The 27,763-nt window shown below is 37.5% G+C and overlaps 1 protein-coding gene and 1 non-coding gene across 5 annotated transcripts; one reads left to right on the top strand and one right to left on the bottom strand.

Annotated features, from left to right (window-relative positions):
* The first annotated feature begins 80 nt into the window (after nt 1-80).
* Nucleotides 81-27,186, top strand: NFU1 (NFU1 iron-sulfur cluster scaffold). 4 transcript variants are annotated; one of them, XM_058683846.1, is made up of 8 exons: nt 81-191; nt 3,454-3,554; nt 9,297-9,432; nt 14,921-14,987; nt 19,120-19,234; nt 23,717-23,777; nt 25,263-25,437; nt 27,024-27,186. In XM_058683846.1, the coding sequence occupies exons 2-8, from the start codon at nt 3,464-3,466 to the stop codon at nt 27,066-27,068; spliced, it is 690 nt and encodes a 229-aa protein (XP_058539829.1). In that variant the 5' UTR covers nt 81-191; nt 3,454-3,463; the 3' UTR covers nt 27,069-27,186. The 4 variants fall into 4 exon arrangements, with proteins under 4 accessions (XP_058539829.1, XP_058539827.1, XP_058539828.1 ...); XM_058683844.1 differs by lacking the exon at nt 81-191 and adding an exon at nt 512-641; XM_058683845.1 differs by lacking the exon at nt 81-191 and adding an exon at nt 512-641 and having other exon boundaries at nt 9,360-9,432.
* LOC131486423 (U6 spliceosomal RNA) lies at nt 20,628-20,734 on the bottom strand. The gene has a single exon (XR_009249332.1). It is a non-coding gene; the product is annotated as a U6 spliceosomal RNA (small nuclear RNA).
* Nucleotides 27,187-27,763: the final 577 nt, after the last annotated feature.

A 27,763-nucleotide genomic window follows, 5' to 3' on the forward strand; every position in this document is an offset into this window, starting at 1 on the left:
GCACTGCAGGAGGTGAGTCCTGTGGGGACTGGTCCAAGATGAGTGGGTCTATAAGCCCAGCCTAACAGAAGGATAAGAGAACCAACCGCAGCCCCAAGAGAGAAGAGCAGGCATCTCGCTGAAGGTGACAACTCTTTCGAGGGTATGCTCCAGGGAGTCTTTTGACGCAGTCATTGAGCCCCAGCTCAAGGGTGAGCAGGATCCTACTAATGGCAATGGGCAGGTTTACGGTTGGAGAGCAGCATTGCGGTGCACACATCCTTCCGCAGAAGCTCCCATCAAGGGAAAGCGAAGCACTGGTGCGCGCATGTGTGCTGAGTCGTGCCTTACCTAGGGCGCCTGCGCAAGCGTCTCCGGGGCTTCTCCCAGCCCTGGTCCAGGCTTACTGTGTAGGTGGGCAATGGTTGCCGGGAGCCGGGAGCGAGGTTCCCGTCCCACCCGCAGCAGCACCGCCCGCCGCCGGCAGGGTACGCTCTCCACGGAGCCTGTCCCGCTTCTGGCCGGCCTGCGCCTGCGCGGGGCTTCCGCCCGTCGGCGAAGCGGCGAGAGCTGCCCCACTTGCTGCGCACTCGGACTAAGATGGCAGCGGCGGCCCGGCTGGGTTGGGGAGCTGCGGCTGCAGCTGCAAGGCTGTGTAGGCGGTAGGTGACGAGCCAGGAGCTCCGCACAGGCGTGCCGCTGGACTTAGTTAACCAGCGGAGTGGCCGCTGCCCCCGCAGCGGGGTGGGCAGAAGTGCCCCTGACCGAGCTTTCGGGTGCGCCCCCGTCGCTTCAATTGGGGGTCTCGCCCAGAGGTGGGCGCCTATCGGTGAGGCGGCGCTGCGCCCTCAATTCGGGCGGGATCTGCGGCGCCCGGTCCCAGGAGCTGAAATCCGGCGCCTGAATCCCTGCGGTGGGGAGGCCCGCAGAGACTGGCTGCAGAGACCCCACGGAGGAGATATTTTAAAAATCAGTGTGGTCCCCTCCAGCCTTTCCATCATGTGCAGTCCCTCTGCTTTTTAAACACAAATCAAAATATCTACAGAATGGGAGAAAATACCTCAATTCCTCATTTTCTCAGTAGGCCCAGAAAAGGGGACGTGACCTGTATGAGGTCATATAGCTTCTAAGTGATGGAACTCTGATGAGAATCTAGACCCCTAGATTTCCTCCGTATCACCTAGAGCCACTCTGTTGCCTTGTTTTTTCCCCTTTTGTGCAACCCGCCTTTGAGTTTGGCCTCCCAGTGACATCTGTCAACGTTGGTTAGATGAAAAGGATTGATAACTTAAGTAGGTGTCACCCTGATTTTGCCACTGGAACAAAAGGACAAAAGGGCCTACAGGGTTTCACCTAGTGAATGTTAGGGATTTTAGTGCTAACGATGTCCTTGAAATTTAAAAGCATTAAGTTTGCTGAAAGATTTGTTAGCCACCTACTATCCCCCTGTGCTGTTTTGGTAGATGTCTTACTGGAAGAATTTAACTTACCGTTACTATTTTTTTTTTTTAAGTTTATTTATTTAGAGAGAGAGAGATTGAGAGAGTGAATATATGAGCAGGGGAGGGACAGAGAGAGGGAGAGAGAATCCCAGGCAGGCTTCATGCTGCCAGTGCAGAGGCTGGCACTGGGCTCCATCTCCTGAACCTTGAGATCATGACCTGAGCCCAAATCAAGAGTAGTTGGTGGCTCAACCGACTGAGCCACCGAGGCTCCCCCTCTCCTTTACTATTTGTCACTTTAAACCCATATGTGTCACAGTATCCATCCATTTTGTTGCCTTTTCTGTGGGCCTAAGGGATAAGAATACCGGTCTTCAGTGTGTATTCCCATATTCCAGCATAGTCAAGATTTAGGCAGTGAGCTATGGATAAAAATGTTTTCACCCCAAGCCTTAAACCTCATTCAGTAATTAATTGGGCACCTATCACATAATAATAGTGGTAGCCAACATTTACTGAACTCTAACTACAAAGCTAGGCACTGATGTATGCACTTTACATGGATTATCCGGATCCTTTTATGGCTCAGTCTTTGAGGTAGCTGTGAATATTTCATTTTAGAAATGAAGAACTGAGGCCATCCGTCATGCTTGCTGCTGAGGGGCACAGAAATGGAGACACCCCTTTCCTTAATGAGTTTGCAGATAAAAATAATCAGAGAAAATATTTTTAAGTGATCATATATATATTTAAAATTCTTTAGCAACTGCTGTGAAATGAAAACTGAAGAAAGCAATAGTATTCTTAAAAAAAATTTTTTTTTAATGTTTATTCATTTTTGGAGACAGAGTACAAGTAGGGGAGGAGCAGAGACAGAGGGAGACACAGAATCTGAAGCAGGCTCCAGGCTCTGAGCTGTCAGCACAGAGCCTGATGTGGGGCTCAAACCCACAGATTGCAAGATCATGACCTGAGCCCAAGTCGGATGCTTAACCAACTGAGCCACCCAGGCGTCCTGATAGCAATAGTATTCTATTGCTGGATTTTAAAGTAACTTGCATCAGATTTCTAAAAATTTTTACTGAAGTTTTTTTTTCCTTTTTTGGTAATATTTGTTTTCCCTTCTCCCTTCATTTTTAACTTGTTAAAACCATGAAAAAATAACCAATTGGTACTTCTCTATCACAGAGAAATAACCAAAGTTACAAACACTGGCTTAAGAGGTTTCCAGTCTAAAAGCATATATATAGGGGAACTTGGGTGGCTCAGTGTGTTAAGCGTCCGACTCTTGATTTTGGCTCAGGTCATGATCTCACAGTTTGTGGGATCGAGCCCCACATCGGGCTCCGTGATGAAAGCTGGAGCCTGCTTTGGATTCTCTCTCTCTCTCTCTCTCTCTCTCTCTCTTTCAAAATAAATAGATAAACTTAAAAAAAAAAATAAAAGCATATATGGATTATTACCTTCTTTAGCGGTTTGGAGGAGAACAGTACACTTTCTGTTAGACTTTTTGAAGTATTGAGATACCTTTCAGAACAGGTAGTATTGGTTCTCTCCAGGAAAGCATGATGGTAGAGACAGAAAAGGGAGGGAGACTTCAAAGTATTTACTTTTGTTCCCTTTGAATTTTGAACCATGTGACTCTATCACCTAGTTTTTTTAAAGTTTGAAAAGAAGGAAAAAAGCAATTGGTAGTTCTTTGCATCCTTCATACATAGCTAAGAGTCTGGGAATCCAGGTTATAAATCACAAATGTAGTTGCATTTCTGTTTCTTACACTGGATATTGCACAATCCTGTGTACACTCAGTTATCAAGACTATAAATTTCCATTTGAGCTCATGTTTTTAAATTGTTTGCAGATATTGCTTGCCTAAAGAAGGGGAAATAATATGGATGGAGAATGAAAATTCAGCTTTGTTGTTATTTTCATTATGTATATATATGTGTGTGTGTGTGTGTGTATAAGAAGTAGAAACTGAGCTTAGAAGATTATCTCTTGAAATGTCATTTTTGTTTGTTTTTAAATGTAGATTCTGTCCTATGATGAATCTGTATACCATGACAAAACAGCCTCTGCATCAGTTTGTACAAAGACCACTTTTCCCACTGCCTGCAACCTTATGTAACACAGGTAAAATTTCATCTCTTTAAAACAAATTATGTTTCAGAAACTAATGAAACTGCTCAAAATTTTGTGGATCATAAAAGATGAGAGTTTGTAAATTTCCTATTCAGATGCATAAAAGAACATGGCGTTTTTTTGTATCATAACTTCATGCTTGACTGTTACAGGTATGCTTGGCATTAGATTTCAAGAATCCTGAGCACAGTGTCCAATAGATCAATTAAATCTCGGTATCTTGTATAACACATCTTCTGGAGCATTGTTCAGGAAATGATTTCTGAAATGAAAATATAAAAAGAAGTTACAAATGGGTTTGTTTAAAAAACTTGTATGTATTTTAAGCTCCTGCCCTTCTTATTTTGACAAGAATGCACCTAAAATCAGTAAATTTCTAGCTTTCATCAAGGCTTCAGGAAATAGTACTTTTGATGTAATTTTTCTTTTTTTTCATCCAAATCAATTAACTATGGCTTTCTTTTTTTTTTTTTTTTTTTTTTAATTTTTTTTTCCAACGTTTTTTATTTATTTTTGGGACAGAGAGAGACAGAGCATGAACGGGGGAGGGGCAGAGAGAGAGGGAGACACAGAATCAGAAACAGGCTCCAGGCTCCGAGCCATCGGCCCAGAGCCTGATGCGGGGCTCGAACTCACAGACCGCGAGATCGTGACCTGGCTGAAGTCGGACGCTTAACCGACTGCGCCACCCAGGCGCCCCTAACTATGGCTTTCTTGATAATCTTGTTGATGTTACATGCTTTTTTTTCTTTTATTTTTGTTAATATTGGAAATAATGAAGACAGGATTTGAAAATTATTGAACTGTGACCAGTGTCATGTGGTTAGGGAACCTTGGGAGCTGTCTCTGTGTGTCTGTGTGTAAATCTGTGCCTTTGTGTACTTATGGAGCTATAAGAGTTTGGATTTAGCTCTTGGGCCCTCTCCCATTTCTATCACTGCCTTGAACACCTTGTGGCTGTACTCTGGCAGGTGGCTGACTCTGGCTAACCACATGATCTAGATCTGGGTAGATAAGAGACCTTACGTCCTTTGTATATTGGGGCAAGAAGAGGAGAACCTTGCATGTCTCCTTGAATCACAGAATGAAAATTTAGGCATAAATAGTAACTCAGCATGTTAAGCTACTTTAATTGGACTTTTAAATTTTGTAGGGTGGAATTATGTGGTCCTCATGCTTTTCAAATTGGAAACCCACTGATCATAGTCTTTGATACTAACTTTAAGCACCATACATCTATAGTTTTGGAAGAGCTTCTGCCTACCTATTACCTATTAGACCAAGCATAATAGGAAAATTATTTTAGATCAGTCTATTTTGTTGGAACCCTTATGACACATTCAGGGGTATCTTTCTGGATGATGGACCTGGGTGTCATTTCTGAAATATCAAATTAAATCCAGTTTAGACTATAATTGGAATGATTTTGTTAATGCCTAGTCAAATTACTATTTTGAAATAGCTTTGCTCGTTGTCAAGAGAGAAAGTTTATGTTGTGTTATCATATATTTTCTACTTCAAAAAGTATATATAGATTATGCTGTCCTAAATTTTTTTTTACGTTTATAGTTTTTTTTAAAGTTTTTATGTTTTTAGTAATCTCTACACCCAACATGGGGGTTGAATGACCCTCAGATCAAGAGGGGCATGCCCTTCTGATTGAGCCAGCCAGGCGCCCCATGTTTACAGTTATTACCTTCAAGTATTTCTAAAAACCTTTTTTACTGCGTGTATAGTTGTACACAGATGGACTGAGTAGAAAAATGCCATGGGGTGCCTGGGTGGCTCAGTTGGTTGAGCATTCAACTCTTGATTTCAGCTCAGATCATGATCCCAGGGTCGTGGGATCGAGCCCCACGTCAGACTCTGAGCTGAGCGTAGAGCCTGCTTGAGATTCTCTCTCTCCCTCTCTCTCTCTCTCTCTGTGTCTCTCTTTTTTCTTCTGCCCCTCTCCCCCACTTGTGTACTCTTTCTTTCTCGCTCTCAAATAAAAGCTTTTAAAAGAAAGAAAGAAAGATGCCAGATTTAATTCTTCAAATATTGTGGTAGAGTGTTTAATGTGTGCAGAGATTTTGGTTACCAATAAATTATTGAGAAAGGCCTTACCAAATGATTGGTCATAACCAAGGTTAAAAGAAGCTTGTTGTCTTTATATTTATAGAAATTGATGATAGTCCTTTCTTTCTTTCTTTTTTAATGTCTATTTACTTTTGAGAGAGAGAGAGACAGAGCATGAGTGGGGGAGAGGCAGAGAGAGAGACACACACACAGAATCTGAAGCAGACTCACGCTTTCTCTCTTTCTCAAAATAAGTAAATAAACTTAAAAAAAAATAAAACTGTTGCTTTTTGATATTTTACTGCTTTTCCTTAGACGTATGATACGAGGATTATGACAGGATAGGAAGACTGATCTTAAATGTATTTTCCTCTGAATGCTTGACACTAAGTGTGGAGTGGCAGTATGTATAGTGGTCAAGCAAGTCCATGGTAGGAGATTGGTGGGGCTTGAATCCTGTCTCTTTCTCTTGATTAGCTGAGTGACTTTGAGCTTTAGTTTCCTTATTTATAAAGTAGGATAAAAACGGTGTTTCCTTGAGAGAATGGAAGGATTAAATTATGTAATTTACAGAGAGTGCTTAGCATCGTGGCCCAGCACATGATAACTATTAAATAAATTAATCTATTTCAGTGTACTGCTCTAAGATGAGAATTGTCTTGTTTTGGTTGGAAGGTTTATTTTCATAATAAATAATCAGGACATGTTTAGTAGTTTTAAGACTATTAAAACCCCAGTACTATCTTCTGTCCTACAAGCTATTATCATAATAGCAAGGTAGGAGAGTGAAGATTCTGTTCATTTTTTACTCCTTTAATGAATTCATTCTTAATTCCTTCTTGGCCCTAGAAGAGGCAAAGAAGAACCTGTAAAGATAAGTTAAAAATATTCCAGAAAGTAATTCACATAGATTTCCACTTTCATGATAATTTATAATGTCACTGACTATACCATTGGGCAAATTACTTAACTGTAAGCTTCAGTTTCTTCATTTGTAATATGGGAATACAGTAGAACCTTGGATTGTGGGTAACTTGTTCTGCGAGTGTTCTGCAAGGCAAGCAAACATTTCTAATAAATTTTAACTTGATAAACGAGCGATGTCTTGCAATATGAGTAGTACATGACACCAGATGTCACATGATCACAACTGAGCCAGTAGTTCTCTCTCTCTCTCTCTCTCTCTCTCTCTCTCTCTCACTGCGGGATTGTGAGTGATCGTCTCCCATGCTCACATGCTCAGTCTCAGACCGTGGTGTTTGGCAGAAATCAGTGATTTTTCAGAACGTTGGGAGGGGCCCACAGCTGGCACTAGTGTATTTTTTGCCACTTCAAAGCACCTAGGGACAGTCCTTTGCTTTTCCATACAAGAGTAAGCTTAGGAATGCTTTGCTTCATTCTAGGTCAGGCTGCCTGCAGATATAGACCTTTCCTCAGCTGCTTTATTGCCAGTTACATTAAATACAGTATATGACAAAAATTTATTAATACTGTAGTGTAGTCAACATCTGTGTGAGCATATACATTGGCCCCCAGGCAGAAAAAGATTCCATTCAGCCAGTAGACAGCTCAGTGATTCTGTTAGTGATAGTGAAAGTCATTCTACACAATAACCTTCCTCCCTCACACCAGCCACGAAGGTTTTCAAAGGTAAGTGCAGGTTAATTTGTTTATTTTTTCCTTATATTTTGTATTTTCTGTATTATTTTATATTATATTACAGTATTATAATCATTTTTATATGAATATTTTTTTGGTTGTGGAATGAATCATCTGAGTTTCCATTATTTCTTATGGGGAAATTTGCTTTGATGTAAAAGCATGCTTCCAGGATGAATTATGCTTGCAAACCAAGGTTTTACTGTAATAGGGGTTCTTCATAGTATTATTAAAGGCTTAAATATATATAAAGCACTCAGCCCTGTCTCTGGCATGTAGTAAGTACATACACAATAAATATTAGTTACTATTATAAATTTGTCTTTAAAAGAATGGTAACCAGTAACTTCTGGGGTGGCTCAGTCAGTTGAGCATCTGACTTTTGATTTCAGTTCAGGTCATGATCTCATGGTTTCTGGAGTTGAGCTCCACATTGGGTCCACAGTCCAGCTAGAGATTCCTCTCCCTCTCTCTCTGCCCTTCCCCACCTTGTGCACACACATGCACATGCGTGTGCTCTCTCTCAAAATAAATACGTAAACATTTTTTAAAGAAATAAAAGAATGGAGGGGTGCCTGGGTGGCTCAGTTTGTTGAGCGTCCGACTTCGGCTCAGGTCACGATCTCACAGCTCGTGAGTTCGAGCCCCACATCGGGCTCTGTGCTGACAGCTCAGAGCCTGGAGCCTGCTTTAGATTCTGTGCCTCCCTCTCTCCCTGCCCCAACCCACTCTCATTCTGTCTCTCTCAAAAATAAATAAACATTTAAAAAAATAATAATAAAAGAATGGAAGCACTTTGGAAAGAAAAGAATTAACATTTTATTGTCTTTAATATCATGGTGATGATGATTTATGATTATGATAGCCATTAGTACTAAGTCAACAAATAAAATACATTTAAGACTCTGGAATGATGATATGCCTTCGTCATTAAAAGTAGGATACAGCTGGGATGCCTGGGTGGCTCAGTTGGTTAAGTGGCCAACTTCGGCTCAGGTCATGATCTCACTCTTTGTGGGTTCAAGCCCTGCGTTGGGCTGTGTGGTGACAGCTCAGAGCTTGGAGCCTGCTTCCGATTCTGTGTCTCTCTCTCTCTGCCCCTCCCCTGCTCGTGCTCTCTGTCTCTCTCTCTCTCTCTCTCTCTGTCTTAAAAAATGAATAAGCATTAAAAAAAATTTTTTTAAAGTAGGATATTGAGGGGCGCCTGGGTGGCGCAGTCGGTTAAGCGTCCGACTTCAGCCAGGTCACGATCTCGCGGTCCGTGAGTTCGAGCCCCGCGTCGGGCTCTGGGCTGATGGCTCGGAGCCTGGAGCCTGTTTCCGATTCTGTGTCTCCCTCTCTCTCTGCCCCTCCCCCGTTCATGCTCTGTCTCTCTCTGTCCCAAAAATAAATAAAAAACATTAAAAAAAAAAAAAAAAAAAAAAAAAAAAAAATAAAGTAGGATATTGGTAGAAAGTGTTGAGTAACAAAACTAAATAATCAGTATTAATATAAAATTCAGTGCAATTATCCTATATTGATAAAGTTCATTGTTGTCTTTAAAAATTATTTTGGCTTCTTGGGCAATAAAGCCTTATTTTCTTTTATTAAAAAAAATTTTTTTTAATGTTTATTTTTGAGAGAGAAAGACAGGGTACGGGTGGGGGAGGGGGCAGAGAGAAAGGGAGACACAGAATCTGAAGCAGGTTCCAGATTCTGAGCTGTCAGTGCAGAGCCTGACGCAGGGCTGGAACCCATGAACCGTGAGATCATGACCTGAGCCAAAGTCGGACGCTTAACCAATTGAGCCACCGAGGAGCCCCAAATAATCAGTATTAATATAAAATTCAATGCATTTATCCTATATTGATAAAGTTCATTGTTGTCTTTAAAAATTATTTCATCAGCTTGGACAATAAAGCTTTATTTTCTTTTTTTTACTTCTTTTGATTCTTTGAAAATGAGCACTTCATAGTCCATAAACGTAACTACCGTTTTTTTCTGGAGTAACATTCTTTCTTCTTTTTTCTCTTTTAGTGAGATACATGTTTATTCAAACACAAGATACCCCAAATCCCAACAGTTTAAAATTTATTCCAGGAAAACCAGTTCTTGAGACAAGGACCATGGATTTTCCCACACCAGCTGCAGCATTTCGCTCCCCTCTGGCTAGGTATATTGCAATTTCTTATTTGCTTTTACCAAGAAACATAACTGACTTTGGGGGTGAGGCAGCCTCATTTAGTAATCGCATTTTTATGTGTACTGCACTGTTTTCAATGTAAAGAATGCTTTATTTTCTTTTCAGGTAAGAGATAAAGGAAAATAATAGTTGATATTAGGGAACCCTTGAAAAGTGATGTATTTGAGAGATCTATATCATGGCTAAATAAGAATTTGTATTTTTACTTAAAAAAATTTATTAAAATGATAATATAAATTTTCATTCCAAATATTTAAAACTGTTTATTAAAAAAAAGTGAAAACTTGTTAATTTTTTTCCCTAAGGATAGCTAAATTTTTAGATATTTCAAAATGAAATAGTTTCTAAAATATTCCATTCAGAACTATAAATAATAATAGTTATCAGGTTTGCCATGATTTTTTAAAGACCAGTCATTGGGAGACCGTTTTAAAATTCACTAGAGGGGCGCCTGGGTGGCTCATTTGGTTAAGTGGCTGACTTCGGCTCAGGTCATGATTTCACGGTTTGTGAGTTTGAGTCCTGCATCAAGCTGTCTGCTGTCAGCACAGACTCACTTCAGATCCTCTGTCCCCCTCTCTCTCTGGCCTCCCCCACAGTCTGTCTGTCTCTCTCTCTCTCTCTCTCAAAATAAAAAAATAAGCATTAAAAAAAATAAAATTCACTAGATTAAGACATGTTAAATGTATGTCAGATGAAGGACAAATGATAAAATTATTAGAATGAACCTCTTTTTAATAATAGCTAGAGACATTATAATAAGAAATATTATAGTCCTGAGGCGCATGGGTGGCTCAGTCAGTTAAGCATCTGATTGATTTCAGCTCAGGTCATGATCTCACTGTTCCTGGGATCAAGCCCTGTGTCAGGCTCTGCACTGATAGCACAGAGCCTGCTTGGGATTCTCTCTCTCCCTCTCTCTGTCTGCTCCTCTCCCAATTGTGTGCGTGCATTCTCTCTCTTTCTCTCTCTCAAAATAAATAAATAAACCTAAAAAAATATTAGAGTCCACATCAATTAAAATTTTTGGTAATGTAAGTCTGATACTTATTGCCAGGGATATTTGGAAAGTAAAGCTTAGGGGCGCCTGGGTGGCGCAGTCGGTTGGGCGTCCGACTTCAGCCAGGTCACGATCTCGCGGTCCGTGAGTTCGAGCCCCGCGTCAGGCTCTGGGCTGATGGCTCGGAGCCTGGAGCCTGTTTCCGATTCTGTGTCTCCCTCTCTCTGCCCCTCCCCCGTTCATGCTCTGTCTCTCTCTGTCCCAAAAATAAATAAACGTTGGAAAAAAAAAAAAAAAAAAAGGAAAGTAAAGCTTAGACTAACTACTTCTGTACACACAGCTGTTTTATATGTCTTATTTATGGGAACCAGAAATATGCTTATGTCAGGTGTGTTTTTTTAAATTTCTCATTAATAAAAATGCACATTTCCTTTGACCTACAGATGCCACTTATTACAATATATCTTAGAGCATTTGTTTTTCATACTTTTTGATGCAGGTGACACTAAGAAACATTTTATATTACAACCCAGTACATATATATACATGTATTTAGATAGATTACACACAGGTATTCAGTGGGACAATTTTCATCCTGACAGTGTGTAATACATTCTTATTTCTTTTCTTGTTCTCTTTATTCTATTCTGTTGTATTGTATTAAAGTCCCGTTCAATACCTAATTGATTTCACAAGTTACTAGTGGGGTTGAAAACCACTTTAGACAACATCCACATATGTACACAAGGTGATACAAGGATGTTCCTTTCCTTACAGCCTTGTTGGTAATGGTAACCTGTTGGAAACAACCTAAATATTCATCAATAGGAATTCAGTAAACTTTGTTCATCCATAGTCTGCAGATAATTAAAAAAGATGAGGAGAACCCTCATTTACTATCACAGACTGGCCTCTAAGACATACAGTTAAGTGAAGAAGGCATGTTGCAGAACAGTGAGTACAGGGCACCTGGGTGGCTCAGTTGGTTAAGTGTCCTACTTCGGCTCAGGTCATAATCTCACAGTTTGTGAGTTCAAGCCCTGCGTCGGGCTCTGTGCTGATACTCAGAGCCTGGAGCCTGCTTCAGATTCTGTGTCTTCCTCTCCCTTTTCCTCCACTCACACTGTCTCTCTCTCTCTCTCTCAAAAATAAATAAACATTAAAAAAAAAACAGTGAGTACAATATGATTATTATGTATATAAAGCTAAAAAACACAAAACAAAAATATAGTAACATAAAGGTCTAGAAGAATGTACCTCCAACTGGTAACAGTGAACTTGGGGGCAGGGTTGGTCAAGAGTCATTTTCACTTTATATAAATAGTTTGAAATGTTTGCATCAAGAATGAATTCATATATTTTTGTATTTAGGAAGAATATAAAAGTAAGAAGACTCTGTTCACTTACAGATAAGTTGGAGATTATTTCTGTCAGATGTTCAGTTGGCAAAAGCCCTTTTCAAATTAGTAGCTCATTTCCTGGATTCACAGAATTTATTATCTTCAGTCAAGCAAAACTAATCTCGTTTTTGTTGTTTTAACAGAGAATGTTTTTGCTGTAGGCTAGAATGTAAGCTTCCTGAAAAACCGAGACCAGTTTGTCTTGCTCATCATTGTATCTCTGGTGTTTATTTAGCACAGTGTCAGATATTTAGCAAGTTTTCAAATATTTGTTGAATGAGTAACTGAATGAATGAGTAAATGATAGTGTATCTTACTTCAGAGAGGCATCTGAATTGTTTCTCACTATCCTTATGGACACTGACAATGAAATGTAAGTTGAGTGTAAATCTGTCTCTAGAGACATGTAAGAGGATCCGTAGTATCTGTAGTATTTCTGTGGTTGCCATGTTTATTCAATAATTCTCTTTGTCAGCAGCATTAATAATGATAAAATTATCAATTTTCAGGTGGGAGGAATTGTATGTTACATGGCAAAATTCAGAGGAATTTTTAAGAAGTTTCACTAGGCTAAAATGATAGGATAAAGCAAGTAAGGTAAAATCTAACAGGAACAAATGTTAAGCCTTGTTATTTAAATTTTTTAAATGAATAGCACAATTACAGGACGGAAGAATCTGACCTTTCAGTTATTTCTGTTGGATATGATGCAGTACTCAAAAAAGTCAAACATTAACAGAGTCCTAGTGTCCAGCTCAAGAGAGGTAACAGTCTTTGTACTCTGAGTAAGTCAGACTACGTTTGGGATATGTGTTCAGTTCTGGGTGTCATATCTTGGACATTGTAGGAGTTGGAATTGTCCTAAGGAAAGTAACCTAAATGGCAAAGCATGTTTACTCTATTTGAAACACTTTTCCAGCTTTTTCTTTCTTTAGGGACAGAACCTATGAACTCTTGCCTACAGCAGTTCCCCTGACTGACATGGCCCAAAGATTGGGTTGATTTTTCGCACCATCCTTTCATTTGAAAAAAAAAAAGCTTTGCTAACAGTGCAGATATACAGAGCCAATCAGAGGACCTACTTGTAAGTCTGTGCTTGGGTTTATTGGATCATACTATGCAACCAAGTATCTTGTAACTTCTTACAAATTTAATGTTGAATGGTTGTGTAGAGGACCTGGGTGACATCATTTCAGACAAATTCCTAAATAATTTAAAAATAGTAATTCCAGGGAGCGCCCGGATGGCTCAGTCGGTCAAGTGTCCAACTCTTGATTTTGGCTCAGGTCATAATCTCACAGTTCGAGAGATCTACCCCTGCATCAGGTTCTGTGCTGACAGCGGGAACCTACTTGGGATTCTCTGTCTCCCTCTCTCTCTGCCTCTCCCTTCTGTGTGCATATGTGCTTGCTTGTTCTGTCTCTTGAAAATAAATAAACGTCAAAAAAAAAAAAAATAGTAATTCCAGTAACACTCTTTCAATGATAGACAAAGAAAAGGTAAACTGTAACCTTTTTTGAAGTATATCAGCTTTTATTCCTAAAAGGGGATAAGGGAAAAAGGAAATCGTTCTGGAGTGTATACTAGGTATGTATGGTACATGTATCAGTGATGCGGGAAGGAAGGTGCATTTCAAAATCCCGTAGGGGCTTTTCAAATTATAATCCTCCCTTCCTCCTATTTTAGAGGATTTTAAAAATTAGTTTTATTGAGGTATAATTTAAATTTTTTTTTTAATGTTTATTATTTTTGAGAGAGAGACAGAGACAGAGAGCAAGCAGGGGAGAGGCAGAGAGAGAGGGAGACACAGAATCGGAAGCAGGCTCCAGGCTCTGAGCCATCAGCCCAGAGCCTGACGCGGGGCTGGAACTCACAGACCGCGAGATCGTGACCTGAGCCGAAGGCAGCCGCTCAACCGACTGAGCCACCCAGGCGTCCCTATTGAGGTATAATTTATATGAAATGAAATTCACCAATTTTAAGTGTACAGTCCAGAGTTTTGTTAAATATATATAATTGTATAACTACCACTAAAATAAAAACATAGGGACATTTTTATCACTGCAGAAATCCCTCATTTCTATTTGCACTCATTCTTCTTGTTTCATTTTCATACCCTGGTAACTATTTTGTTTCATGGCAATGCATTGCAGCTTTGCTGAGATATAATTGATGTAAAACATTGTGTAAATTTAAGGTATACAGTGTGCTGACTTGATATACATGTGTATTGCAGAATGCTTACCGCAGTAAAGTTAGTTCACACATCTGTCACCCTGGTAACTGTTGATCTTCTTTCTGCCACCACAGTTTTACCTTTTCTAGAGTTTCGTATAAATGGCACCATATAGTCTTTTGTGTTTGACTTCTTCCCTTCCTTCCTTCCTTCCCCATTTATTTTATTTACATATCTTTTTAAGTTTATTTATTTATTTTGAGAGACAAAGAGTACAAGTGGGGACAGAGTGGAGAAAGGGAGGGGGAGAGAGAGAGGGAGAGAGAGAATCCCAAGCAGGCTCCATACCATTAGCGTGGAGCCCGATGTCGGGCTCAAACTCACGAACCATGAGACCATGAGACCATGAGCCAACGTCAGATGCTTAACCAATTGAGCCACCCAGGCAGCCCTGGCTTCTTTTCATTTAGCACAATGCTTTTGAGAGTCCTCTTTGTTTTTGCATGTGCCAGTAGTCTATTCTTTTTTATTGCTGGGTAGTACTGCATTGTACAGGTACACACAGTCTGTTTAGTTATTCACTAATTGATGGACGTGTCCAGATATTTTTTTGGCTTTTATAAATAAAGCTGTTATAAAGGTCCATGTACACATCTTTGTGGAACATGTTTTCATTTCTCTTAGGTAAATACCTAAGAGTAATTGCTAGATCAGAGGGTAAGAGGATGAAACAAGATTAGCCATGAATTGATAATTGTTGGCTGTGAATTGTTCATGCTGGTGATGGGTATGTAAATGCTCTTTTACTTTTCTCTCCACCTTTATGTTTAAACTTTTCTATAATAAAGCATTTTATTATCTCTTATTTTTTATTATTCACAGGCAGTTATTTAGGATTGAAGGAGTAAAAAGTGTCTTTTTTGGACCAGATTTCATCACTGTTACAAAGGTAAACATAGGATTATATAAAATAAGATGTGAAGTTCTTTTAGTTTTTTCCGAGTCCTACATTCCTTTCCGAATTTCCTTTCTTAATGTATTTTATGCATATTGGTACTAAAAATCTCAAGTTAAATTTACTTCTCGCATTTCTCAAGGTAATTGTTAAGTAGAATTTTCAAGTTGAAATTATCCAAATCCCTTGTTTTTCAAAAGAGAAAAACTTTAGCTTCAGATGGTTAAATGCAGCATCCAGGATTATATATCTACTCTACAGCAGGGCCAGGACTCAACCTGGGCAGAACTAGAATTTAGGCTCCAATTATTTTTTTACTAATCCTTTTTTATTTCATAATTGAAATTTTATTGGTAGCTTTGATATTTTTACTAGTTCTTAATTTAAAATGAGAGAGTAAAAAGAAACAAATAATCAAACTATATGTTTCTATATTTGACCAACAGCATGAATATGTGTCTCCATTCAAAATGGGCTCTTTTCATCATGGCATCTCCCACATTATACATCCTGCTGTAATATGAGCAGTGCACTGTGTAGTTCTGTAGCACTTGGTTAACCTCTAAGTGTCAAAAAAAAATCTATGTAAATATGCTACCCGATCCAACAGCTGAAGTGGTATCTGCTAGAAGAGGTGGTTTCATTTTTAAGTCTACTAGATTAGTGAGAAATGAATTGTTTAAATTTGAACTATGTATACTTTTACATCTGTCCGTTGATATGTATGCACTGAACTTAATCACTTTTCAGTATCTTGTCAAAATCGAAAGTTTCCATTTAACTCTTCTTAAGCAATTTGAAAGGATTGCTCTGAGTTCTTGATGCACGGATCGGACTGATAACAGTGGACTGGTTTAGTGACATGGTACAAATAATCCAGCATTCTCTTGTAGCTCTTTATGTGTGGAGGAGAATGAGGGTTTTCCTCTGTGATGGCAATCCCAATGGCCATAGTTCTTGCGGATATCCGGATTGTAAAATGTTTTTCCCTGTTGTTGAAAGTGTTAGTGGCCCTACATTCTCAGAAAGTCCTTTCTTGACCATATTGGTTGAAGTGGCCATCTGTCCAGGAGCTCATTACCCTGTTTATTGTCTTCGTTGTACTTGTCACTTAGTCACTTTCTTTTTCGGTTAATTTTATTACCTGTCTTTCCTATACTGGAATGTAAACTCCTTAAAGATAGAGGTTGTCCATCTTGTTAAATTCACCTGGAACAATGCCTGGCACATACTATGCACTTTGAGAAATTTTTGTAGAACGAAACAATGATGTAAGATTTCGTAGATTAAATTTTCAGGTTTCTGTCAAAAGGATTGTGGTGTGTAAATCTGTGTTGACTGATCCCATGTCTTTACCAGTTTAGAGACATCTGGCCTATCTTTACTATTCTTTAATTTGCTTTCTTTGGTATTTTTTAAGGGTCGGGGGAGGACCAGCTTTTGTTTAATATTTCCAACGTGTCTGATATGGCATTTACATAGCAGAAGTACTTTATATATATTATCTAATTTAATCCTTAGAACTAGGTATTCTTGTCTTCATTTTATAAATGGCAAATTATGTATTTATTTTAACAAGTTTTTTTTAGTCCTTTTATATACAGGCCATGGCATATAAAAATTTTTTTAGATGAAAACATGTGATTATGTCTTTCAGAGTTGTTTTTTTTCTTTGATTTGATTTTGATAAGTCATCTTTTATTTCCTTTTTTGTTTATAATTTAGTTACTCTTTTTGGAATTTCTCTAGCTCCACTATTTTTCCTTAAGTGACATGATATAACTAATAAATAATCTAAGTTAGGGCATATATTGATATTTAATAGGTAGAGTAGTAGATTTGTTTTCTTTCAGTTCCCTTCCTCATTATAGACTATCTCATCTACTTGATAACTTTGGCTATTGCCCATTTCCCTTTATTTAAAGTAAATCATTCATTCCTTTAAAAAAATTTTTTTTTAATGCTTATTAAAAAATGCTTATTAGGGAGACACGGAATCTGAAGCAGGCTCCAGGCTCTGAGCTGTCAGCACAGAGCCTGACATGGGGCTCAAACCCGTGAACCATGAGATCATGATCTGAGCTGAAGTTGGATGCTTAACTGACTAAGCCACCCAGGCTCCCCTGAATCATTCATTTCTTTAGCAGAGTAAAAATAGTTTTCTATTCTTCCATCCTTTGAAATAACTTTGATACTTGCAGTATTTTTTTTTTTTTTTTAAGTAAGCTCTATGCCCAACATGGGGCTTGAACTCATGACCCCAGGATCAAGAATCACATACTCTACTAACTGAGCCAGCTAGGTGCCTCTTATTTTTTTCTAAATAAATAAACTGCTTTTTTTTCCCCCCATGTAGACAACTTCAGAATAGTTTTCTTTTTTTTATTATCAATATTTCCCTATTCAGTAGAGCCTATTATTTATTTTTATTAAAAATTTTTTTTTAATGTTTATTTTTGGGAGAGAGTGAGAAAGAGAAAGGGAGCATGTGTAAGCAGAGGAGGGGCAGAGAGAAAGGGGGACAGAGGATCTGAAGCAGGCTCTGTGCTGATAGCAGACAGCCTGATGTGGGGCTTGAACTCATGAACTGTGAGATTGTGACCTTAGCTGAAATGGACGCTTATCTGACTGAGCCACCTAGATGCCCCTAGAACCCACTATTTGATGAAGATTTTGAGGTAGCCCTCTGATCCATCTTCCAAATAATTTATTAAAATGTTACCTAGAACTATTTCCCATTCCCAATCACTAAGGCAACTCACTAGTTTTGTTCTTATATCCACAGCAGTGCGCATTTATCTTGTCTTCTGTGTACTGTCTCTAAGTTGGTTCTTAGTCCATGACAAAAATAGCCCCTTTTATGCATGTAGACTCATTTTTAATAGTATTTATGGATAGGCACTAGCTGATAATCTCCTGAGAATCTAAATGGATTGCATCTAATACTTTTTCCTCCTAAAGAGCTCCCCTTTAAAAAACTAAAACAAAACATGCTCCCTTTCTCTTTTCAGATGTTTGTACTATTTAGGTATTTAATAATCCCATCCTTTTTTTTTTTTTAAGTTTATTCATTTTTGAGAGAGAGAGAGAAAGAAAGAATGCAGGTGCAAATGGAGTAGGGACAGAGAGAGAGAGGAGAAAGAGAATCCCAACCAAGCTCCATGCTGTCAGAGCAGAGCCCAGCATAGGGCTCGGGGCTCCATCTCATGAACCGTGAGATCATGACCTGAACCAAAATCAAGAGTTGGACACTTAACTGAGTCACCCAGGTGCCCCATAATCCTTTTTTTTTTTTTAAATGTTTATTTATTTTTGAGAGAGAAAGGCAGAGTGCAAGTCGGAGAGGGGCAGAGAGAGGAGACATAATCCAAAACAGGCTCCAGGCTCTGAGCTGTCAGCACCGAGCCTGTTGTGGGGCTTGAACTCATGAACTGTGAGATCATGACCTGAGCCGAAGTCAGACACTCAACCGACTGAGCCACCCAGGTGCCCCAATCCTGCCTTTTTTTAATGGAATCAAGTAGTTGACCCGACACAGAGGTCACATAATTAAGTATTCTTTCCTAAGGATGCCAGGCTTGTTGGAGGTCCACAAGCCCTCTAGCACAACGGCCATAGATAAGACACCATATTATATGTTTTGCTTCTACAGTTGTGTCATTGGATTTCTTCTACTCTTGAGTAAGATAGTAAGTTGAATTCTTTGAATACTTGGGGGTTATCTTGTATATTTGGTCAAGTAACTGTATCCTGTTTTCTTTAAAAGAATGGGAAATCTCTTTATCATTCTCTCTAAACACAGAATTCATGCAGTATTTTAACTCTCTTCACCACTGAAAAAATATCTTTATCCCCTATACAAGACATGGTATATCCAGCGCACTTAACACAAGTTTGATGAATGAATGAATAAATGTATGAGGAATGTTCTAAGATTATATCTTCTAAAAGTCAGTATAGACTAGATCTATTAAGAACTGGAATTAACATGTGTTCTCCAGAAATGAGTGCTATTACATAGTATAGGATATATATAGGAAACGATTCTTAAAAGATTCAGGGTGTTATTTGGTATTAGTCTTTGCTTTTGATTAGAAATATAGCATTTTCCTTTAAATATTTACAGGAAAGTGAAGAGTTAGACTGGAATTTACTGAAACCAGATATTTATGCAACAATCATGGATTTCTTTGCTTCTGGCTTACCCTTAGTTACTGAGGAAACATCTTCGGGAGAAGCAGGTAATATGTTGGATAATTAATATTTATTTTCATTTTCTAAAAAAAGTTTCTACTTTCCTCACATTTGTCTTGATTTCAAAAGTCATGAGAATACTAGGACGCCTGGGTGGCTTAGTTGGTTAAACGTCCGACTTCAGCTTGGGTCATGATCTGATGGTTCGTGAGTTTGAGCCCCACATCGGGCTCTGTGCTCACAGCTCAGAGCCTGGAGCCTGCTTTGGATTCTGTTTCTGTCTCTCTGCCTCTTGCTTGCTCACACTCTGTCTCTCTCTTTCTCTCAAAAATAAATAAACATTAAAAAAAAAAGTAGTCACGAGAACGCAGATTTTTATCATTGTACCATATTTAACTCTGGAACCAATTCCAGGCGGAACAGAACTTCACATATACTAGTTTCATCCATTATTTTTGAAAACTTGTGTATAAATTGATTATCTAAAACTAAATTTTTCAATTATAAAAATTTTCAAACATACAGAAAATAATACAATGTATATCAATTTTCTCTCTTTTCGGATTTCATAGATGTTAGTTTTTTGCCACAATTGCTGTATACCCATTTTTAAGTAAAACATTAAAGACACAACCAAAATTCCACAACCCGCATCCCTTCCCCTTTCTACTTCCAGAGATTTGTGTAAACTTGGTTTGTTTTTCAAACTTTTACACACATAAAAGTCTCTGCAGGGAATATATAGTATTGGTTTTTGTTCTTAAACTTTAATGTATATTATATGCAATTAGCCTTTTTTCACTGAGCATATTTTGAAATACATCCATTTTGAAAAAATGTAGTTCTAGTTTATTTAAGTACTAGATAGTATTCTATTATATGAATAAACTACACTTAATTTGTTCCTTATGGTCAAATGAATTATTTATGCTAATTTCTATTACAAACATTGCTGCAGTGGGCAACCTTGTACAAGTCTGTGCATATGTGAAAAGTTTTGTTATAATATGTTCCTCAAACCAGAATTGCTGTATTATAAATTATTTTAATTTATATGCTAATTAGCAATATATAAGAATTTGAACTTACATCTTTATCATCACTTAGTGTCTTTTTTTTTTTTTTAAATCAGTATGTTAAGTGTAAATGATATCCTGTTTTAGTTGCAGTTTCTTGATCAGCACTGAGCCTGAAGGTTTTCATATGTTTACTGGCCATTATTTTTCTTGTCAGTAAATTTCCTGTTCGTAATCTTTTCCCATTGTTTAAAAATTAAGTTGTCTCTTTTGTGTTGATTTTAGCAGGTTTTTGAAACATATTCTGGGTGTTTGTCCTTTGTTAGGTATATTCATTGCAAATAACCTCCCTAACCATTCCTCACCTTCTCACTGTGTTTAGGATTTTTGTCATTTAGAAATTTTTCTTTTTCCTTTTTTTTTTTGAAAGACAGAACATTTCATGAATTTGCACATAATCTTTGCTCAGAGTCCATGTTAATCTTCTCTGTTTCATTCCGGTGTTAGTATTTGTGCTGTTGAAGCAAGCACAGAAGTTTTTCTTTTTAATATAGTCACATATATTCACCTTTTTCTTTGTGGTTTGTGCTTTTTGTACCTTTTGAAAAAGTTAATTTTGTGGAAAGCACTTGGAAGAGTAAGTGCACATGGAGCTTAATAAGTATTAGCTGTGGTTATTGCAATTTGTTGATGAAATTTGTCCTTTCTCTAGTATCACAAAGATACTGTCATGTGTGTGTTTACATACATGTATATGTACACACACAAATATTTGTATAGTCACTTTTAGATGAGCACTTCCACTTGTAGATACATACCCGAAATGAATCTTATAAATGTACATAAAACAGTACATGAAGCATGTTCATTGAAATATTTAAAAAATACATCAGTTGGGGCGCCTGGGTGGCGCAGTCGGTTAAGCGTCCGACTTCAGCCAGGTCACGATCTCACGGTCCGTGAGTTCGAGCCCCGCGTCAGGCTCTGGGCTGATGGCTCAGAGCCTGGAGCCTGTTTCCGATTCTGTGTCTCCCTCTCTCTCTGTCCCTCCCCCGTTCATGCTCTGTCTCTCTCTGTCCCAAAAAATAAAATAAACGTTGAAAAAAAAAAAAAAAAAATACATCAGCAATTAAAAGGAATGAACTAGATTGGGAGATACAATGTGAAAAGATATAAAAGAAAATACTAATTGAAAAAGGAAAATCAAAGGATATGCTTATTTACAGGTTCTTACATATATACCATTTATGCAAACTTCAAATAATGCATGAAACAGCTATAGGTGTTCTTGGTGGATATATATGTAAAATTGATAGAGTGTTTGTAGAGCCACTTGATTACAGCTCCCCAAATTGAAAAATACACAAGTGTTGACTCAAATATCCCACCACTAGGAATTTATCTCATAGATACATTTGCAAAAGTACACTGATCATTCTTTACACCAGAAGGTATATGCTGCAGATTGTTAGAAATAGTAGCAAACTGGAAACAACTGAAATAACCAAGAAATTAGCTAAATGAAAAGAAATCTATACAATTACTGTATAGCTATTTTAAAAATTGAGATATATCGGGGTGCCTGGGTGGCTCAGCCGGTTAAGTGTCTGACTTCACCTCAGATCATGATCTCATGGTCCATGAGTTCAAGCCCCTCGTCAGGCTCTGTGCCAACAGCTCAGAGCCTGGAGCCTGCTTTGGATCCTGTGTTTCCCTCTCTCTATGCCCCTCCCCCACTCACACTCTGTCTCTCTAAAAATAACATAAAAATAAATTTTAAATTTAAGGCATATGTATATATGCTGATAAGGAACTGTAGGCTATATTAGATAGAAAAAAGGTATAGAATGGTATTTGTAGTGGGATCTCATCTGTATAAATTTGTACATGTAAATTTAATGTAAATATACTAGAAAGATACACACTAAATTATGGTAGTGGTTGTTTATGGAAGTGACAGTGGGGAATGGAATTTAGGTTTTGACAAAAGAGAATTTTAACTTTATTATATTTCATTTCTTTTACTAAAAAAAGATTTAAGGGGCACCTGGGTGGCCTAGTCAGTTAAGTATGTGACTTTTGATTTCGGCTCAGGTCTTGATCTCATGGTTCATGAGTTTGAGCCTTCATAGGGCTCTGCACTGACAGCAGAGCCTGCTTCGGATTCTCTCTTCCTTTCTCTCTCTACCCTTTCTCTACTCGCTCCCTCTCTCAAAAATAAATAAATAGGGGCGCCTGGGTGGCGCAGTCAGTTAAGCGTCCGACTTCAGCCAGGTCACGATCTCACGGTCCGTGAGTTCGAGCCCCGCGTCAGGCTCTGGGCTGATGGCTCAGAGCCTGGAGCCTGTTTCTGATTCTGTGTCTCCCTCTCTCTCTGACCCTCCCCCGTTCATGCTCTGTCTCTCTCTGTCTCAAAAATAAATAAACGTTAAAAAAAAAATTAAAAAAAAAAAAATAAAATAAATAAATAAATAAATAAATAGACTTAAAAAGCAAAGAACATAAAAAAAAGAGATTTAAAGTTGGGGCTCACTTGGTTAAGCTTCCAACTCTTGATCTCTGCTCAGGTCATGATCTCATGGTTCATGAGATTGAGCTCCAAGTCAGGCTCTGTGCTGACAGCCTGCTTGGGATTCTCTCTCTTCCCCTCTCTCTGCCCATTTCCCATGTGTGCAGGCGTGTGCATACACTGTCTCTCTCAAGATAAGTAAATAAACTTTAAAAAAAGATGCAAAGTTAATATAATTTAATATTGATAATTATTACTTACATTGGTGTCAGAATTCCAGTGTATATTATAGTATAATTTGAATTACCTGTATTTTTAGTTTTCCTAAAGGTAAATTTCTCAGAAAAATTTTATTTTATTTATTTATTATTTTCAAAAAATTGTTTTTTAACCCTTAAAAAGGCATTGGCTAAGATCGGTATATAACCTTATGAAGTAAAAGAAAAACAAAAATGACCCAAAATGAAAAAACTGATTTTTTTTATTCACATTTGTAGCACATTTTGGAAATTTCCACAAAGCTTACATCTATATTTAGTGTCATTGTCATCTTGAAAACCACTGAATTTAAAAATTAAAAACGTAACTTAACTAATGAAGTAGGTGTTCTTTTTGTGTCTCAAAGTTTCCATCAGAATCCAGTCAGTCTTTTTTTCTCTGCCATTTTTCAATCCTTGAAGATGATGAAAGTTTACAAATGTATTAACTAAAAAAAATTCAAACCCTAAACATCATTAGTAGGTCAAGTTATGTCCGTTACTCACCTGTATTGCCATGTGTCAAGTTGACGTGCTCCTTAATTTTTCTTCAGAGAATCAAATGAATGATCTTTTCATCTCCCCAACCATCATTTCCATTTTTCTTGTATCACCACACCAAGTTACATGTTCTGTGCTTTTATTTTTTAATGAGACATTAAGTTAAAATCATCCTGTTTTAATACTTGTATTTGCATGGATATAAAATTTCTACTGTTAATATATTTTATTTGTAATCGTTTCTAGGATCTGAAGAAGATGATGAAGTTGTGGCAATGATTAAGGAACTGTTAGATACCAGAATACGGTATGTGCTCATCTTTCTGCCCGAAATCAAATATACTGCAGAGGCAATGTTCATAATAGCAGTTTACTTTTAGTTGTCCATGAGGGAAAAAAACCAAAACTCTAATAAGTACAAGTAAATGTAAACCACAATCGATAACCCTGGCAGTTGAATTTAAAGTCTGTACGTTGTATCTGTTCACTCAAAATGTTAAAACAGTCTGTCTAAACATAACAAAGGACTTTATTGTTCACAGTCACCATCTAGGTTTGATTTGTTGTAATACCAAATTTCTTAAAATGAAAAAATGAGTTAAACAGTGTTCGGGAAGATTGTGAAAAGGGAAGTACTTTTTTCAAGCTGTTGCCCATAAAGAGTAAATTTCAATGAGTGGAGAACCGCAGGCTTACCCTTTTGCTTGTAGCAGAGCAGTGGTCCCGGTGAGAACTCCCAGAAAAGCTAGATAAAATGCAATAACTTTTTTTTCGTTTGAAAACAGTAGAGAGCTGCCGAAGCACACAAGATCCTAGAGAGAAGGGAAGCTCATTAAGGCTTCCCGTGGGACATTTTGCTGATTTTTGGTGTGAGGCTAGAGCATGAGAAGCTGGGCAGAGGGCAACTATATGGCCATTTCTACTACATCTGAATGTATGTGCATTCCTGACCCAGCAATTCCATGCTCAGGTGTATGCCCAGCAATCATATATATGTATAGCAAAACACATCTGCAAGAATCTGTAAAAGCCAAAACCTGATTTAGCCCAGAAGTCCGTCAGCAATAGCAGGGATAAATTCTGGCATTTTCACTTAATGGAATAATACTATGTGATGATGTGGAAGAATCTCATAAAGAGTAAAATAAGCCAAATACAAAAAAGTAAATACTGTGTGTTTTTTAAATAGAATTTATATTTATAAATTATAAAGTTAAAAAACAGGCAGAATTAAACAATGGTAATAACAATTAGGAAATGGTTACCTTTGGTTGCGAGGACGTACAAAGGGGACTTCTGGGGTGCTAAAATTGTGTGTTGGCCTGGGACAAATGTGTGTTCACACTGTGAAAATTCATTTAATTGTTCATACATGGTTTATGCATTTTTCTGCATTAATGTTATATTTTGATACTTAGTTTACCTGGAAAAAGAAAAAGCCAGCATGTGTCATGTTAGTCTGCTTCTGTTCATTCAAAAGAAATGAATGAGTATATCTTAAGTAATCCCTGTAATTATTAGGAAATTTGAAATCTTAAATGCCTGAAAAGATTATTAACAAGCAAGATTAAAATATAATAATTGGAAAATGTTTGAATGAATTTTGGCATTTTATCCAAAAGTAAAAAGAGAGTTACCAATGAGACTAACGACAGTTCTCATTCTCTATTGTATAGGTAGCTCTAACTTTGTGAATTTTACCAGTATACCATCTAAGTCCTGAGTTGTTTTAAATTTTTTTGATGGATACATCAGTTCTTTTACATACATCACAAATATTCCGTGACCGCAGGCCAACTGTGCAGGAAGATGGAGGAGATGTTATCTATAAAGGCTTTGAAGATGGCATTGTACAGCTCAAACTCCAAGGTTCTTGTACCAGCTGCCCCAGTTCAATGATTACTCTGAAAAATGGAATTCAGAACATGCTGCAGTTTTATATTCCAGAAGTAGAGGGTGTGGAACAGGTATGCCAATTTTATATGACAGTTGAGACTCAATGCCTGCCATTTCCTCTTTGAAGGCCTTATCAGTCCTCTGCTTGAAATTAAGCTCTGCTTTGGTCCAAAGCCTCTTTCAGTGTGTCTGTTTCAGAGTTATGTTTATGGGTAAGTTCCTTGAGAGACTTGTAATCGTATCCAGGTCTTTGTATTCCTCTGCAACACTTAGCCCTGGGTGTTATGCACGTTGTATACATTGTTTGTATTAAGTAAGTATTTGGAAATATTTTTCCACATTTTGGAATGTTCTGCCTAAAATAGGAAGTGATTGACAAATGTCTCCGAATTGAGTGTTGCTGGGATTGATTATAAAATATCAGTTCCTTGGATGTAATTTTTACTCAACCCAAAAGAAAAACTATAAGAGAATTATTTTTCCATGATAGTGTCGGATCAGAACCAGATTCTTCTAGATTTAAAGAAACAAAAAACTGGGGCACCTGGCTGGCCCAATTGGTTAAGTGTCCAACTTCAGCTCATCGTGATCTCACAGTTCGTGAGTTTGAGCCCCACATCGGGCTCTCTGCTGTCAGTGCAGAGCCCACTTCAGATCCTGTCTACCCCCTTCTCTCTGCCCCTCCTGTGTGCATGCACTCGCTCTCCCTCTCTGAAAAATAAACATTAAAAAAAAGAAAGAGAAAAACTTATTTTTGTTCCATTATCTTCTCTGTGCCTTACGTGCCTTTTTAAAGAATTGGATTATTTGACACTTTGGTGGATTGACAAAGGAACATTTTTGTTCACTTGTCCAGGATGGGGTAATGAATTGGTAGTTAGATTATAAACTTGAATTGGTGTTTAATTATAGTAGGTGTGTTGAAGACAAAAAAATGTTCCTTAGGTTTATATAACTCTTTTCTTCTTCAAAAGAGCTGGTCTTTATTTTCTGAGTAATATGTTAACCCATGAAAAGATGTTAATCTTTTCATTTTTTAAATCAGGCGTTTGTTAGTATTCTTCTAATATTTTAACTTCATAGAAATAAATGTCTTCATATTTTTCTAAGGTTTAAAATGAATTTTTATCTGAGTAAGACCAAAGTAATTAGTTGCTAGTATGATCTTTTATTTCTTTACTTTTTTAGAGATTCATTTTTCTAATATATATTTTTATAATAACAGTTTGGTGTGGCTCCCCAGAATATATTTAAGTAAATAGAATACTGTTGGGAAGAACAAACGAACACACAAACATACAGTCCGTTACATTAGTCTTGTGGCTAGGAAATCCCATTTAGTTAATCACTATAGTCAGTGTCCAGCTCAGACTCTGCTACTGAAAGATTTTTGGGGAGACAAGCAAAAGAGACCACTACTTAACTAATTTGTTAATATTAAATTGGCTTTTGTGTTGTTACGATTCCAGGTTATAAGACAGACCTTTTGCTTTGAGGACTATTGATAGATTTGTTGTTAATGGATTGACATGTGTTATTATAGAGTATTTCAGGTAAGCAAGTAAGAGTAAAAATCAGGAAAATAGCAATTTCTAATCCTTTTCTTAATTCTTAAATTCTCTTTGTTTTGTTTGTTTGTTTTTGTTTTTTGTTTTAGGTTATGGATGATGAATCTGATGAAAAAGAAGCAAACTCACCTTGAAATAATTAGAGTTTTCTTTGGGCCCAGCAGTTGGACTTCTTGATAATATATACCAAGCTTTTATTATTAATCTGCTAAGGAACTTGAGGATTAATAAAATATGCCCTTTTTTCAGAGACTGATGTATAAATATTGCATGTTTGCTTTACCTCATATGAGTTATTTATAACATCCTGAATCATCTTCTGTACACGTGGATTTTATCCAGGGATATTTTAATGTTTGTTCTTCATTTCTCATGGCTCCTTCTTTGCATAATGTGTGAAGTAGTTCATTTGCCCCCATTTAATTCATTTACTTTTTTTTTATACAGAAGTAAATAAGGAGAATGCTTTTAAAAATATTCTAAAATGGGTTAGCTTTTTGTGTAATGCTTGAAACTATCTTTACTGAATTAAAAAAAAAAAATGGTATGTGGCTAGTAGTTCCCAATGTACATAGGACATGACTTCTCACTAAAAGACCAAAACAAACAAACAAACAAACAAACATAATGCTGAAAACTGATAACCCAGTTCTAGAATATACACAGAATTTCCATTGACATAAGGCTGAATTGAGGAAAAACTGCCTTATGTTCAGCCTTTATTTTATGAAGCACAGTCTGTGGAAAAAAAGGTGAGAAACTGCTTTGGTCCTTCTTCCACTGGCTTCTCCTGACTCCTGACTGTGCCATGCAAGAAATATAGACAGTT

Source organism: Neofelis nebulosa, chromosome 9, assembly GCF_028018385.1.
Source record: "Neofelis nebulosa isolate mNeoNeb1 chromosome 9, mNeoNeb1.pri, whole genome shotgun sequence".
NCBI classification, from domain to species: Eukaryota; Metazoa; Chordata; class Mammalia; order Carnivora; family Felidae; genus Neofelis; species Neofelis nebulosa.